Source organism: Candoia aspera, chromosome 8, assembly GCF_035149785.1.
Source record: "Candoia aspera isolate rCanAsp1 chromosome 8, rCanAsp1.hap2, whole genome shotgun sequence".
NCBI lineage: Eukaryota > Metazoa > Chordata > Lepidosauria > Squamata > Boidae > Candoia > Candoia aspera.
This window is the reverse complement of record NC_086160.1, coordinates 36,487,650-36,502,376: the sequence shown is the minus strand read 5'-3', so window position 1 is coordinate 36,502,376 and position 14,727 is coordinate 36,487,650. Positions and strand designations below refer to the sequence as shown.

The 14,727-nt window shown below is 37.0% G+C and overlaps 1 protein-coding gene across 1 annotated transcript; it reads right to left on the bottom strand.

Moving 5' to 3' along the window:
- Nucleotides 1-589: 589 nt before the first annotated feature.
- TMEM154 (transmembrane protein 154) lies at nucleotides 590-14,209 on the bottom strand. The gene is made up of 5 exons (XM_063310069.1): nucleotides 13,897-14,209; nucleotides 10,494-10,521; nucleotides 6,496-6,581; nucleotides 3,179-3,236; nucleotides 590-666 (listed from the first exon to the last, which is right to left on the bottom strand). The coding sequence occupies exons 1-5, from the start codon at nucleotides 14,198-14,200 to the stop codon at nucleotides 651-653; spliced, it is 492 nt and encodes a 163-aa protein (XP_063166139.1). The 5' UTR covers nucleotides 14,201-14,209; the 3' UTR covers nucleotides 590-650.
- Nucleotides 14,210-14,727: the final 518 nt, after the last annotated feature.

Sequence of the window (14,727 nt, the reverse complement as noted above, 5' to 3'; positions counted from 1 at the left end):
CTTAAATAAGAACAGAACAGAAAACTGTAGATTCTTCCCAGATAAAATTAAAGCCAGTGCCATCTAATGACTAAATTGTGTAATGACATTATCCACAAAGACATAATTTTTTTAACAAATCCTCATAGTTATCTGCATATTCCAAATCCACTGATTGCACCTAAGTATTTGAAATGTTGGTGCAACATTCTCTGTACAAGCTGAATTTCTGCTGCCCTCATCTGTACACATCTTCATGAGGTATCACCATCAGCAAAACCAATGCCATGGATCATATTTCGGAACGGTGAATTTTGCTTTCCAGAGCAAGAAACTTCACCATGAAGGGCACAGTACCTTTGTAGTTGCAGGCATTACTGTAATGGGCAATCTTACAAAATATATCATTTGTGTCAATAAAAAGGGTAGGGAGAACAAACTGCTCTGAGGAAATACCTGAAAAATATTGTTCTCTACACATGCCTCCTGACTTTCACAGTGGTAAAGGTTGATTTCAGGATTTCCATCTTGCAGAATTTTATCAATATGTAGAACAAAACCAGCAGGAACAATTAAAGAAAAAGAAACATTGGCATCCAGAGCGTCCAGGAACTCAGCAATAATATTACTTCTGCTCTTCTTCCTTTATTTCACACAATTCCTTCTTTATCTCAAGGTTCGCAATCACTGTATAAAAAAATTTTTAAGATTAACATTCATCTCAACATTTGAGCAAAGTTTTTCTTAAACATGCTCACTATTCATTTCTTCTTTCTAGCTAGGTCTTGGCCAGCACAATTCCAATGTTTAACTGAGACTTAAAAAAGAAAAGGGTATTTGTCATTACAGAACTATAAGCCAATAATATATAAGTATGTATTATTATGAGTATATAAATGTCTCAATTGCACAGAACCTGCTATCATACAGAATAAGAGAGTTATTGATTTCCTGCAACTATTAGAATGGTTGTGATTAAGCAAGGATGGATTTACAATCTTGAATGCTTGCAGACACTTAAATATATAAATGCTTATACACATTGAGCCAAGAGATCCCCTTGCCTTTATCTGTTTTCTCATAAATTCTTTTCATTTTTTTCCAGTAAAAAATAATATAAGATAAAACACATTAATCATGGGCCAGCCTGAAACCCACAGCCCTCTAATAAGAATCTGTGGTTGTAATATAAAGTTAATCATATTTCCTTCAATACTTCATTAGTTATAGAGTTACGATATCTCCTGTGGAGTTCTATACTGAAAGAAGACTTCCACATGCCAGATTCCTTCATGAATCTTTACTTTATTTCTTGTTTTCTTTACCACATGCCTCCTTCTATTCCACCCCACTCCCACCCCCACACAACTGTCTGTAGCTATCTATCTATGTGCATATTTGTAATTATATTTATAAAATTTGTCCCATGATCTCATGGCCAGGAGCTAGAAGATGTCAGGCAGGATACAGTATAGGAAAGAATTTACTGATCAAGCCATGGATGAGGTTCAGTAATGTGGCAAAAGGTTTTAACTTTCAGGTGCTATAAAGAAATACTTGCCCATCTCTTAAAGGAGCAAAACAAAGCAAATTGCCCATGAAGCTATGGGCAATGAACCTTTATCTTTCTCAGCTATAATGCTGGATATTATGTTTGCCATTCTTTCAAAATTACCCATATTTTGAAATCTGTCATGACTGCACTTAAACGGATTACTTGTATCTCAACCTTCATGTCTCAACTATAAAATACAAGCATTACTTGGTTGCTTTGGACTGAATTCTTATGTAAGTCTTTTGGCTAGTTTTAGAAATTGTGTTTAAAGCACTAATTTGTAGTAAACTCAGAAGATTTTTTACTCACAGGTCATCACGGTGTGTGTTAATATGGTATAATAGTTCATTGGGACAACATCTTCCAGGTTATCATGTTGTACATAACTTTATCCTCCTACTGTCACATCAGGTAGCAGCACCAGCTGTGTTTGGACTACAATGCCCAGAATACTGACCATGGTGGCTGAAAATTAGTGGGACAGGGTATACTTCCAACACATATGGCATGTACTAGGTATAGAAAGCTACCCCAGAGCAAATGGTAAGAGACTTGCCTCCCAAGAGATTTTATTCAAGTTTTTTGTCCTCACCTCTCATGCTGCACTAAACTTATTTTCTACATCTTTTGGTTTAGCAAAACATGCAATTTCTGGGAATTAGAATAAAGGTATATGAGCCTATACTACCACCATCATTTATAATAAGGTAGAGCCATCTAGTGGTAACAACCATTCTTCTTTCCTCTTTTCCTCCCATCCATCGACTTGGCTCTTTTATCACACAGTCAAAAAGCATCATCCAACATTTCCTACTGGACTTTCTACTTGAAAATGTAGCTAAGATGGGAAAATAAATCTGATTATTGCCTTCCCTTCAAATATAGTGGTATTTTTTAAATAACCTTGAAAACGGCTGTGGCTTTTGAGAAGTTAAGGGTTGAATTTGTAAAAGCCCATTCTTGGACAGTGTCAGCAAGAAAAAAGTTTTTTTCAAAGCATGTTTTAAAATTATTTTCTTTTTCACATTGTACAATATCTATAGTAATTATTACTATAAGTCGCCTTAGGAAAAAAACAAAGTTATTTCTACAGCATGCATAATTGGGTGAAGGTCCATTTAATGTGTTAATTACTAGAGGAACCCAGAGAACCTCTGCCCTTCTCTTTCCTCTTAGGTCTTCCCTACCACAAAACTGCTCTAGAAGCCCCCAGCCCCACCCTAATTCTCAGGAGCAGATTTTGAAAGCACAGGAGAAAATTACAGGGGAAAGGAGAAATGCCATTTTTTCCAGAACCATGGAACTGGTTCTGTCCCTGGAAAACTGATGCAATATCATGTTCAGTGATTATAGAACTAAGGATCAGGCAGAAGAAGAAGGTCTCTGCACTGAAAAGATGTTGCATTTATGGCAGGCCATCTACAAAAGAAGCTTCTGCTCAATCTCACCAAGAGAAGAATTCAACTTTCCATCATTCTCTGGAGGAACCAAAGTAAATATATCCTGTGCTTCAAGTAAAAGAATAATTTTGGATATTAGAAGCAAAAGAGATTTCAAGGAAGAAGGGGAAAGAGGATGATGAACAATTTTGCAATTGTGGATCCACTGACAGTGCCATTTTCAAAAATTAAGAATTACAAGTACCTTGGGTTGGTGTTACAGTCTTTCTCTTCTTTTACAGGAGGCAGATAATCACATTCTTCTGTGAAGAGACAATGAACTGTTAGCCTTGGGAATTTGGGGGATGGCATGATGGGTTCCTGCAGAACGTGGACATAATTTTTTAAAATATTATGTTTATATTAAAAAGAAACCCTCTGAATGTTTCAGAAGCCATAGTAGCCTTTGTTTCATTTATCTGAATGCATTATCTGTATATATAAACAACTTTCCTCTCCAGTATTTTGCTTTTGCCAACCAGCTAAAAATAAAATGGATAACAATAAACTGTCCATTATACTATTGTGAATTGTCACATATGTTATTCTGCTGGATTGCTCTTCTGGGGAGTTTGTGGGCTCTTGTTGACTTCATGCTGTGGCAAGTATGATGCTGCAAACTGATGCTCCAAGCCCATTGAAGATCATTGGCAAGTAGCATCACATATAAAGCCTAGCACTCCATCTTTTGCTGCATAGTAGACGATCAGGCCTGCTGTAGCTCATACTGTTCTGGCAAGAGATAGCGTTGCAAATCAGAGGTAAGTGACATTGCAGAGTATATTGAGCAAAGATATAGAATGAAGCTTTAACCCTAGTGAAAGCTCTCAGCCGTTATCAGTTCTGATCCTTTTGTTATTTTGGTGCAGTTTAAAACTACACTTCCTCCTTTTATTTCCTCTGCTATATGTGCAGACATTTTGTGGTTTTCCAAAATGATTTACCTAGCAAGGAACATTTACTTGTTTGCTTACATGAAGCCTGTTTAGCTGGACACAATGCAGTTGTGTTTGATGGGATTTTGCTGTCAGGTACTGGAAATCTATTTGTTTCAAAAGACATAAAAGCTTTGGAGGGAGGAATATTATCATCATTATTATATTATAAAAATATATACAGTATCAGAGAATTGAGTGTGTATACTACCTGCGGCCCTGTAGCATGCAATTCCAGAAATCTTGTATACGGTCTCAGAACTCCTTTGCAAGTTATCATCAAATTAAAAATTGAATTATTGCAAGAGGGGAAAATGATTACATACATGAGGAATATTAAATTAAACTGTATATAATTAATTGAATTTAAATTCAGTCTAGTTTAGTTTTGTCCCAGCATGGTATTCAAATCAAGCACATCTTTAGTTCCAAAATAGTTGTGTATTTCTCAGGTGAGGAAAATGAAAATGCTACAGCACCAACCGCCTCCCCCGCCATGCCATGCAAAGTTATAGACATTCTTAGTAATGCAGTCGTCAAGTTGACATATGGTATATAAAGCTGCATGGAACAGGACAGTAAGCAAGTCAGTCACTTTATTGTAGCAACTGTTGCTATTCTGGCCTCGAGCTCAGGGTCAGAGGATGAGATGGCCAAGTTTATGGATGCTGTACCAACAACCAAGGAATTAGTCTGGATTCTGAAAACTGAATGTACTTAGGCTTAGTTGCTCATAGAGCTTAATCAAGATCTGTGAACACTCCTTCCCTCAAGCCTGATTTATCTGAAAGTCATTTCAGTATTTGCCTGGAGAGATGACCATAGGAAAAGGAGAAGTTTTCATCTGTGAATTAGTGGGCTGACCCCTTTAAGGATTTTTTTTTTTAGCCAGGGATAGAATTTATCAATGTTGGACTAGAAAGAGATTCATAAAGCCTAAACATTTCCACCCTCAGTTGGAGCAAGTTGCATACACAGAACTTTTGTGGTATCTGCTGCCCACTGTCTGCATGGATATCTGCTACAACTGGGTCACAATGATAACAATAATACATATTTTAATAATCCTCTAATATCCTGCCTCCATTGCTTTTTGTTATGAAAATAGACTTGTATGAATTCCTACTGTAGGAATAATAACATATTTGATAATCTGCAAGTAGAGATATGTCCTCAATCCTACTATAAAAGGCTGGGGGGAGGAACCAGACTGGCCATTGAGCAGAAGATAACTTTTATGCAAAAGGGTTCCTAACAGTTTCAGGTAACAAGGCATAGGTTTTATATGGACTGTACTTTCCAGTGTAAAAGTTGATGCACAACTTACATAAGAATTGTACTGAGACATGCAGTTTCCTCCTGACATGGCTGGCCTTTTTACATTTACTCTAAACTAGATTCTTGGTGTACAGGGTCTCAACCACTGAACAATTGGACTAAATCTGATAGCTTTCCAGCCAGCGCAGGTGTTACAATTCAATCCATCAGGAAGGTGCCAGGCTAGGAAAGGGACTTTAAACCACTGGTTTTGGTTTTGGTTTACAATTTTTACAATTTAAAAGATTTGTGCGGCTGCCCATCTTAGAACACAACTCTGGGTGGCCCACAACAACAACAAAGCCACAAACACAGTAAAAACCATAAAAACAAAATTAAACCGGAACCCCAATCATCCTCTTGGGATGCCCCAACAAACCACCCACAAACAGTACTCAGCCTCTTGGTGCCACATATGTTTCACCCCTTTTCTGATTTTTTATGTCATCTTTCCCCTAAAAGCCAAACATTGTTACAGTTCTTTTTTGGACAAACAGCTTGATCCCACATTCCCCCCGCCAAGCAGCTTGATTTAATCTAGCAAGAGAGACAAACGTATATGGTGATTAAACTAAAGGAGCCAGGAAACACAGCTTTAAAACCAATTGGATATTCTGTCTTCTCTTCCAGACTGTACAATAACCACAGCTAGCCATCTGCTAATGAAGAAAAAAATAATTTTGTTCCAGGTAATGGCAGTTGGGTAGTTAATCTAAAAGAGTGTTTCTCAGCCTTGGGGACTTTAAGATGTGTGGACTTCAACTCTCAGAATTCTCCAGCCAGCATGGCTGGTTGGAGAATTCTGGGAGTTGAAGTCCACACATCTTAAAGTTCCCAGTGTTGAGAAACACGGATCTAAAAGGACTACACGAAAGGCCCAATGTAGTCATCACCTTCTTTATACAATTATCCCAAAGAGAGGATTGAAGAAAAATAAGTTTTCTAGAAGTTGTGAGTCAATTGTGAAGTATAATATAAATTAATGCCAACACCTTCCCTTTAACATTAAAATCCTGCCAAACTCAAGAAATACCTGGCACATTTAAAAATATCATAAACATTTATATGTTCAGGATAAAAGCTTTCACATATAAAGGGACACCTTTTTATATTAGCTCATCTTTAAAAATTAGAATCCCTAAAATACAGAGCATGTCATGCTAGTCTCATTTTATGATGTGTTATTATTATCTAAAACTGTTAACTATGTCAGAGACAGCCATACCAGAAAAGAAAGATGTTTGTGGGTCAGATGGGGATAAATACACACCATTTCTTTTTAAGCTATTCATCCATTTATCCAGTTCTTCCATCTCAATTTCCATTACAGAGGGTGTGTCCTCTTCAAAAATAGGACTGAATAAGAAAACAAACAAAAAATATTTTAGAGCTGACAATTTAGAATTGTTCTTCTTAAGATAGATTTTTTTAAATAATTTTTTTTATATCTGGCACATGCTCAGGGATGGCTAAGTGGCTACCAACTAGTGGCTTTAGTTTAGAAAAAAATATTATTCATTACACAGTTGTTGTTGAATTAGCAAACATTACTGGATGGCTAAAGAACTTCACAACAGAGCAGACTCAACTCTAACTCTGGATGTAACCATGTATGGCAAGTTTCACTGATATCCAAAGCAACCTTATACAGATCATGAAAGGCAGTTGTGAATGTTTCTGCTGAGGTAGCTCCTAAATAGTGAGGGTGAGGACCTACTGTGCTGGTTCTTGCAAGGAAAAACTTAGCCATTGCTTAGGCTTTGTGCAACTTTATCAGCAATTAAGATCAATAAAAAGGTGCTCCCCAAAACAATCTCTCTGCTATTGATGAAATTAATTTAGATCCATGAAAGCTTATTTGCTGGCCTTTCAGACGTCGCAAGGTACTTGGATGTTTCTTTGCAGGACACCAAGACAACTGCTCCCTTTACAATTTCCCCTACCCTAAAAAGAAGATTAGGGCTGCTAAATTCCTCTAAAAAATATTTTCAAATCTCTCAATATAGCAGGATACCAGCAAACCCCAGACCATTTTTTCTTAATTGAGTTCTTCACAAAACCAACTACTCCTACATACTCAAGAAGGTCAAAAATGGTTTGACACTTGTGGACAAAAAGATATTCTATCCATATCACCTTTTCTTCCTTCTTTTTCTATTTGACTGATAGAAGTCTAACTCAAATCTAGATAAAGTAGCAACCCAGCAGAAAGCTCAGGGTGATAATTCCATTGTTATCAGATGTGGAATTCTTTTATTAACATATTCCTTTTCTCCATTTGTGATGAAATAATTCTATTCTTGCCCCACTAGATTCCATGTGGTTCTTGGCCATGATAATGGCCCTCCAAGTACAAGAAATTTCCCTGAAGAAAATAGATGAATATCTAAAGAAACAAAATCTACCGAAGATTACAGAGAAACAGAAACAGATTATGAATGGACCCATAACAATAAGGGAAGTTTGCGTAGCTATAAAAAAGACTAAAACAGGAAAGGTGCTTGGACCAGATGGGTTACCGGCTTCTTACCATAAATGCTTTGGGGGTGAACTTTTACAGCCTTTACAAAATACAGTGAATTCTATTTTACAGAGGGGAAAGATGCCAGAGAGCTGGAAAGCGGCTAATATAGCACTGATACCTAAGGAGGGACAAGATTTGACTTTAACAAGAAACTATCGGCTAATATCATTATTGTATAACAACTATAAGTTGTTTACAATGAGTTTGGCTGAGAAGTTAAAAATAATTATTCAAGAATTTATTTATTTATTTATATTTTGTCACTGGCCATCTCACTAAGAGCGACTTATGAGGATCAATGTGGGTTTTTACCTAAAAGACAGTTAAAGGATAATATAACAAATGTGTTGGACATTTTGGAATACTTGGAGCAATGTAATGAAAAACAAGCCACATTGATTTTCTTAGATGCAAAGAATGCCTTTGACAGTTTAAACTGGGCCTTCCTGTTAAAGTTTTGGAAGATATGAGTTTTGGAGAGAATTTTATTAAATGAGTATGATCAATTTCCCTTTCACAGAAAGCACAAATAATTGTCAATGAAGATCTGACAAAACCCTGTGAAATACAAAAAGAGACAAGACAGGGATGCCTGAGGCCTCCTCTCCTGTTTATTTTAGTTCTTGAAATATTGACTAGAGATAAGACAAGATGAGAGAATTGTGGGAGTAAAGATTAAAAAAGAAACTTATAAGTTAAGGGCATTTGCTGATGACTTGGTGTCAGTTTTAAAGAATCTGCTAAAGAGAATAGAAACTTAATGGAAAAATTAAAATAATTTGATACACTAGCAGGTTTTAAGATTAGTAATCAGAAGACAAAGATGTAAACAAAAAACATGAAAATAGAGGATCAAACAGAATTGATGAAGAAAACATATTTTAAGATTGAGAAAAAAGTAAAATATCTGATTATCACCATGACAAATATCAATTGTATGCTTTTTCAAAATAATAAACTTAAGACATGGAATGAAGTTTAAAAAGATATGTTAAGATGGAAGAAATTACATTTGTCATTTTTAGGGAGAATTTCTGTGATAAAAATTAATGTTTTGCCTAGAATGATAGTTTTGTTTCAGACAATACTGGTTTTGACAACTGATGCACTATTTAAACAGTGGCAAAAAGGATATATGTAAGTTTGTATAGCAAGGGGAAAAAACATGAGTTAAATATAAGGTGTTATAGGATCCAAGGGAAAGAGGAGGATTGGATTTACTTGATTTGAAATTGTATTTTGCAGCTTGCTGTTGGTTTTGATGAAAGAGAGGGTGTTGCTGAGAAATAGAAGACTCTTAGAGTTAGAAGGACATGACCTGAGATTTGGGTGTCATCGATATTTGTGGTACAATAAAGTCAAGGTTAACGTAGATTTTAAAAATCACTGTTAGATGTGCCATATTGAGAATATGGAATAGAAACAAATCCAGGTTGTGCTCAAAAATGCCTTTGTGGCTCTCAGGACAAGAAGCATGAGAAATAATAGGCAAACACAAATGGTTAACATACCATGAGATACTAGAATTCTGTCAAGGGGGGTACAAAATAAAATCAAGAAAACAGCTGATGGCAGAGGGACATAGTTGTCAACGGTTTTCCTATTTACAGTTGTCAGAAAGATTCCAAGTAGACAAAAGAACTTATGGTATTGAATATTCTAAGCCTGACTTTGAAACAGAATTGTGTACAAATGATGAACATGTGATTGCTAAATTGTATAAAGTTTTATTGAAATTGAAACAGAAGAAGAACAAGTGAAAGAATGTATGATACAGTAGGCTAAAAATTTTGGTTAGAATATACAGATGGAACAATGGGAAAATATGTGGTTGAAAGGACTGAACTTTACACTATGTTACAATCTTAAAGATAACTTTTATAACATGATGTACCGTTGGTATACGACACCAGAAAAATTATCTAAAATGTATAAAGGTACTTCAAATCTATGTTGGAAATGTGAACAACAAGAAGGGTCGTTTTATCATGCTTGGTGGACATGCAAAAAAGCTAGAAGATTTTGGGTTCCAATGCATACACTGATTCAGAGATTTTAAAGATCAATATACAACTGAAACCAGAACTTTTCCTCGTGGGACTGAGGGATAAACAGTTGGATAAGAGTCATGGAACACTGTTTTTATATATTATAACCACAGTGAGGTTATTGTACCCACGAAGATGGAGAGATTTAGAAGTACCTACAACAGAGGAATGGCTGGTGAAGATGATAGAACTTGCTGAGATGGCCAAATTGACCTGTTTGATTAGAAAAGACAATGTCTTTGTTTATTGTTGGCTGGATAGTCTTTATGGACTTTTTGTGTAAAACAGAAAAAAATGAACTTATGACATATGGTTCTGATGATTAGATAGGATAGAATATAGAAACAACGGAGTCATGATGTAACTTTAAAGAAAGATGTTAAGTTTACAATTGTACTTATAACTGCCATAAAGCAGATTGGAAGCTACTTCTTTATACCTTTTTTCTTTTTTTTTCTTTTTTTTTCTATTTTTCTTCTACCTTTTTTCTTTTTTTCTTTTTCTTTTTGCACTTTAGCTTTCTCTTTTATTTCTTCCATTTTCTTTTTTCTTTCTTATTCTATTTTAGTTTGCATTAATTTTTACTCTTATTTTTAAAACTTGCAATAAAATTATATTTTAAAAAATGGCCCTCCAAATTCATACCAAAATATAAAAAATGACAAATGACAAGAGGCAAATCTATAAATCTCTTACCTTTTACCATTTTCACTTCCTAGCTCATCTGAGGAAAAAAAAGAAAGGCATGTACTTAAGCCAGCTGGATGGGAATCACTGGAATTGAAATCCAACACATTGGAAGAGCATCAGTTTGGGAAAAGCTAGCTCATGAAAACTATCCATCAATGTTACTGGTGAAGAAACTTTAAATAATCTGAAGCACATTAAAGAGCAGAAAAAATATCCTTTCACATGACTTGTCTTCAACTTTGACAAAAAATGAATGCAGATAGAATAAGAAAGTCTCTGCCTTGCAAGACTTTATTTGGTCATGTCATGAGATTCGTTCTTACCATTTTTACCCAACGGACAACCTGTTTTAATTGGTTGTAATGGCTTTTATTTTGCTTTTGTTTTTAATTCTTGTTGTTATTTTTAATTATGGAAGCCACCAAGAGTCACTTAGGTGAGATGGGCAGCAATATGGAATAAATAAATAAATAAATAAATAAATAAATAAATAAGGCCCAAGGCAGAATATTTATTTATCTATTTATCAAATTTTGCCACCGCCCATCTCCCCCCAAAGGGAGGACTCTGGGTGGTTTACAACCAGGATAAAACATTAAAATACCATAAAAAAATATAAATACAAATATAATATTAAAAATAAATACAGTATAAAATCCAGATGACAATGCTAGTTGGGAAATCGTTCACATATGTTTAAGAGGCCATTTAGGGCACTAACCATCTCCAGGGGTGATTACCATCCCTCCTGCCCCAAGTGAGGTGGCAGAACCAGGTTTTTAGTTGTTTTCGGAAGGTCACAAGAGATGGAATCTGCCTTATCTCTGGGGAAAGGATGTTCCAAAGGGCAGGAGCCACTGCAGAGAAGGCGCGCTTCCTGGACCCCACCAGATGGAACTCTCTTACAGACGGGATCCATGACATGCCCCCTCTGCGTGATCGGGTGGGATGGGTGGATGTAATGGGCATGAGATGGTCCCTGAGGTACCCTGGCACCATGCCATGAAGGGCTTTAAAGGTAATAACCAACACCTTGAATTGCACCCGGAAGCAAACTGGCACCCAATGCAGCTCACGAAGCAATGGTGTAATGTGTGCCAATCTAGGGGCACCAAAAATTGCTCTCGTGGCCGCATTTTGGACCAGCTGTAGCTTCCAGATACTCTTCAAGGGTAGGCCCATGTAGAGTGCATTGCAGTAGTCTATATGGGAGATGACCAGGGCATGAGTGACTCTGAGAAGGGCCTCCCAGTCCAGGAAAGGGAGTAACTGGCGCACAACATGAAGTTGTGCAAAGGCCCTGCTGGCCACGACTGCCACCTGCTCTTCGAGCAGGAGTTGTGAGTCCAGTAGGACCCCCAAGTTCCACACTGGGTCTGCCTGGGGCAGTGCAACCCCATCCAGAACCAAAGATGTTAAATTCCCAGATACCAAGGAGCCCCCCACCCACAGCCACTCTATCTTACCAGAGTTCTGCTGAAGCCTGTTGTTCCCCATCCAGACCGTCACAGCCTCCAGACACCTGGAGAGGACGGTCACAGCATCACTTACTTCACCCGGGACGAAGATGTATAATTGAGTATCATCAGCATACTGATGATACCTCATCCCGTGGTGATGGATGATCTCACCCAGTGGTTTCGTGTAGATGTTGAATAAGAGAGGGAAGAGAATCAAACCCTGCAGCACCCCACAGAAGAGGGGTCGAGGGTCGGACTTCTCACTCCCTATCACCACTGATTGGGACCGGCCCTGGAGGAAGGAGGTGAACCAGTGCAAAACCATGCCACCCACCCTCAACTCCCTGAGCCGACCCAAAGGGATACCATGATCGATGGTATCAAAAGCCGCTGAGAGGTCAAGAAGAGCAAGGACGGATGCACTGCCTCCATCCCGCTCCTGCCAGAGATCATCCATAAGAATATACTTTCCTTTGCCCTTAGAAAAATAGTAGTTAAAACATAATTTCCCTTTCAAGTGGACTGATGGGGCCTATGCTGGCATAACTTACATCTCCCATTAGTTTGACATCTTTCACCTCTACTGAAACCCCATCAAGAAACAATAGGCCTGCTTAAACAGAACAATGTCCATGCATAGAATAGTTCCTTAGTCTCCTTTCTTGGACTTCTTAATGCCAAGGCGATGGTCACACAGACATTATGAGAGTACACTGCAAGGAATGGGCAGTTATGCTCAGTCCTCCCTCACTACTCTTTTCAAGTTGAGTCCAATATGAGTTTTTTGCATTTCAGCAAAGACAACTTGATAATATCCTGCAATGTCCCTTCATGGTGCTCTTAGGAACACCAAGGCACTCCACAATGCTAGTAGCCAAGAAACAAGGTTCTACTTTACTCAGTCCACCTTCATATTTTTCTGCAAAAGTATTGCCTTATGCTGTGCTTCTCAGAATTTGGGACTGCAATTCCAAGAACTAGTTGGGAATTTTGGGGCTGCAGTCCTACCACATTTGCATAGTCCTGTGTGATGGGGAATAATGATAGGTATGCATGTATGTAAAGCAGTAAAATATTAGATGTACTGCATAAACTAGTAAGAAGGTAAAGAAATAAAAGAAGAAGATAAATAAATAAAAAGGATTTTAATCCCAAGTAGAAATTAATGGCTGAAGTAAATTTGAGGACTTTGACACACACACAAAGGAAGAGAAGAAGGGTAGAAAAGAAGCCCTCTGTTTGTTTTATTTTGTTAGGGGCCAAGTGGGACCCCAAAATTGGATCTCTGCCCAGATCATATTGCAAAGGCAGATCCCTGGGTATCCCAAGGAAAAGCGAGAATGGAGCATTGCTCAACAGCTTGTTCAGAGATTCTATAGATAACATCTGGGGGGTGACAGCCACAAAGTGTACTTTATCAACAGTAAGAGAAGAAAACAGAAGAAAAATAAAGACTTCTGTTTGTGATCCATTACTAAAATTTTGGATAGTGTGGGCTTACTGGGAAGCCTGTTCTGTCATAGAAATAAATAAGGCCAGTATCCTTGGCAGAGATGTTTGTTCTAGATATAAGCGGCTTCACATGTTTTACAGTGCCATAAAAGAGTTCATTAGTTTTTTCTTTATGCATGATGCATGAACCAAGCCATTGTGACATACTTAAACAAACCACACCTTAGAATCTTGTGTGAACACAACTTACTGTGTTTCTATGGACCCTGTATTCTAATAATCAGGTGTAACCATATTTCCAGCTACATAAAGGCCCCAAACTTCAGCGATAAACATATCAGATCTATTTTATAATTAGAGCAAGGCTTTTCACACAGTTGCCACCTAAGCTTAGAGAGCTTTATAAGACATAAAACTAATTTGAACATTACCTTTGCAGCATGAATGCCTATCTTCTCCCACATCACCCTTATTTCTCAAGTTACGTTAATATTTACCTTGTTGGCTTTGCTTCTGATTGCGACATCTTATAATAAAGATGACCAGGAGAATCAAGAGGATTAGGAGCAACACTGCAGGAACTCCAATTATCACAGCAGGATGTAATATTGCCATATCCACATTACTTTCTGTGGTAACAGTAATTCCCATTGCAGGATTTTCCGTTTCAGTTGGTGTTGTGGCATTTTGCTGTTCCTTTACATTAACAGGGGTCAAAAATAAAACAGAAGTAGTAGATCCTAATGTAATTGTGACACTAGAAGATGGTATGCCATTACCAGAATGTTCAAAATCTGCCATGGCAGTTATAGAATCTACAAAAAGGAAAAACGTAAAAAACATTAGTCTTTTTGCTTTTCAGGAACTGCTACTGACAAATTATAATGTTGGGGGGGGTTGGGACTTCCTTCCCCTGATTACATAATGATTCATACTTCCTTTTTGAATCTATATTCATTTCCATGAAGATTGATCAAGGGCAACAATTTGTAAAGTAATAATCTTGAGATAGGGTTGTTAAATTGAATTGAGATAGGGTTGTTAAATCCTTTTTGCAAATAACTACAAAACATTCAGGAAAATGAAATAAAACCCAAATTGTATAAAACTCCAGAAGGCAGTAACAAAAATTTGATTTAGAAACTAGCAGGAAAATTACTGGAAATTTCTCAGTTAAATACATGCACGTAACTGACACTTTTTCATGTTTGTTTTTGAAGTTTAATTTAGGATTTGAGTATTTATAATTGCATTATTTGCTTTTTCATTCAAGTGATAAATCTTTTCTGCGCTTTCCATATTTTTCATCCAAATAGTATAAGTGTTCA

Coding starts and splice junctions, on each gene's coding strand:
- TMEM154 (XM_063310069.1), bottom strand. CDS start 14,200: ATGGCAGATTTTGAACATTCTGGTAATGGCATACCATCTTCTAGTGTC. Junction 10,522..13,896: donor TCAGAAGCAAAGCCAACAAG/GTAAATATTAAC, acceptor TTTTTTCCTCAG/ATGAGCTAGGAAGTGAAAAT. Junction 6,582..10,493: donor GGAAGTGAAAATGGTAAAAG/GTAAGAGATTTA, acceptor TTTCTTATTCAG/TCCTATTTTTGAAGAGGACA.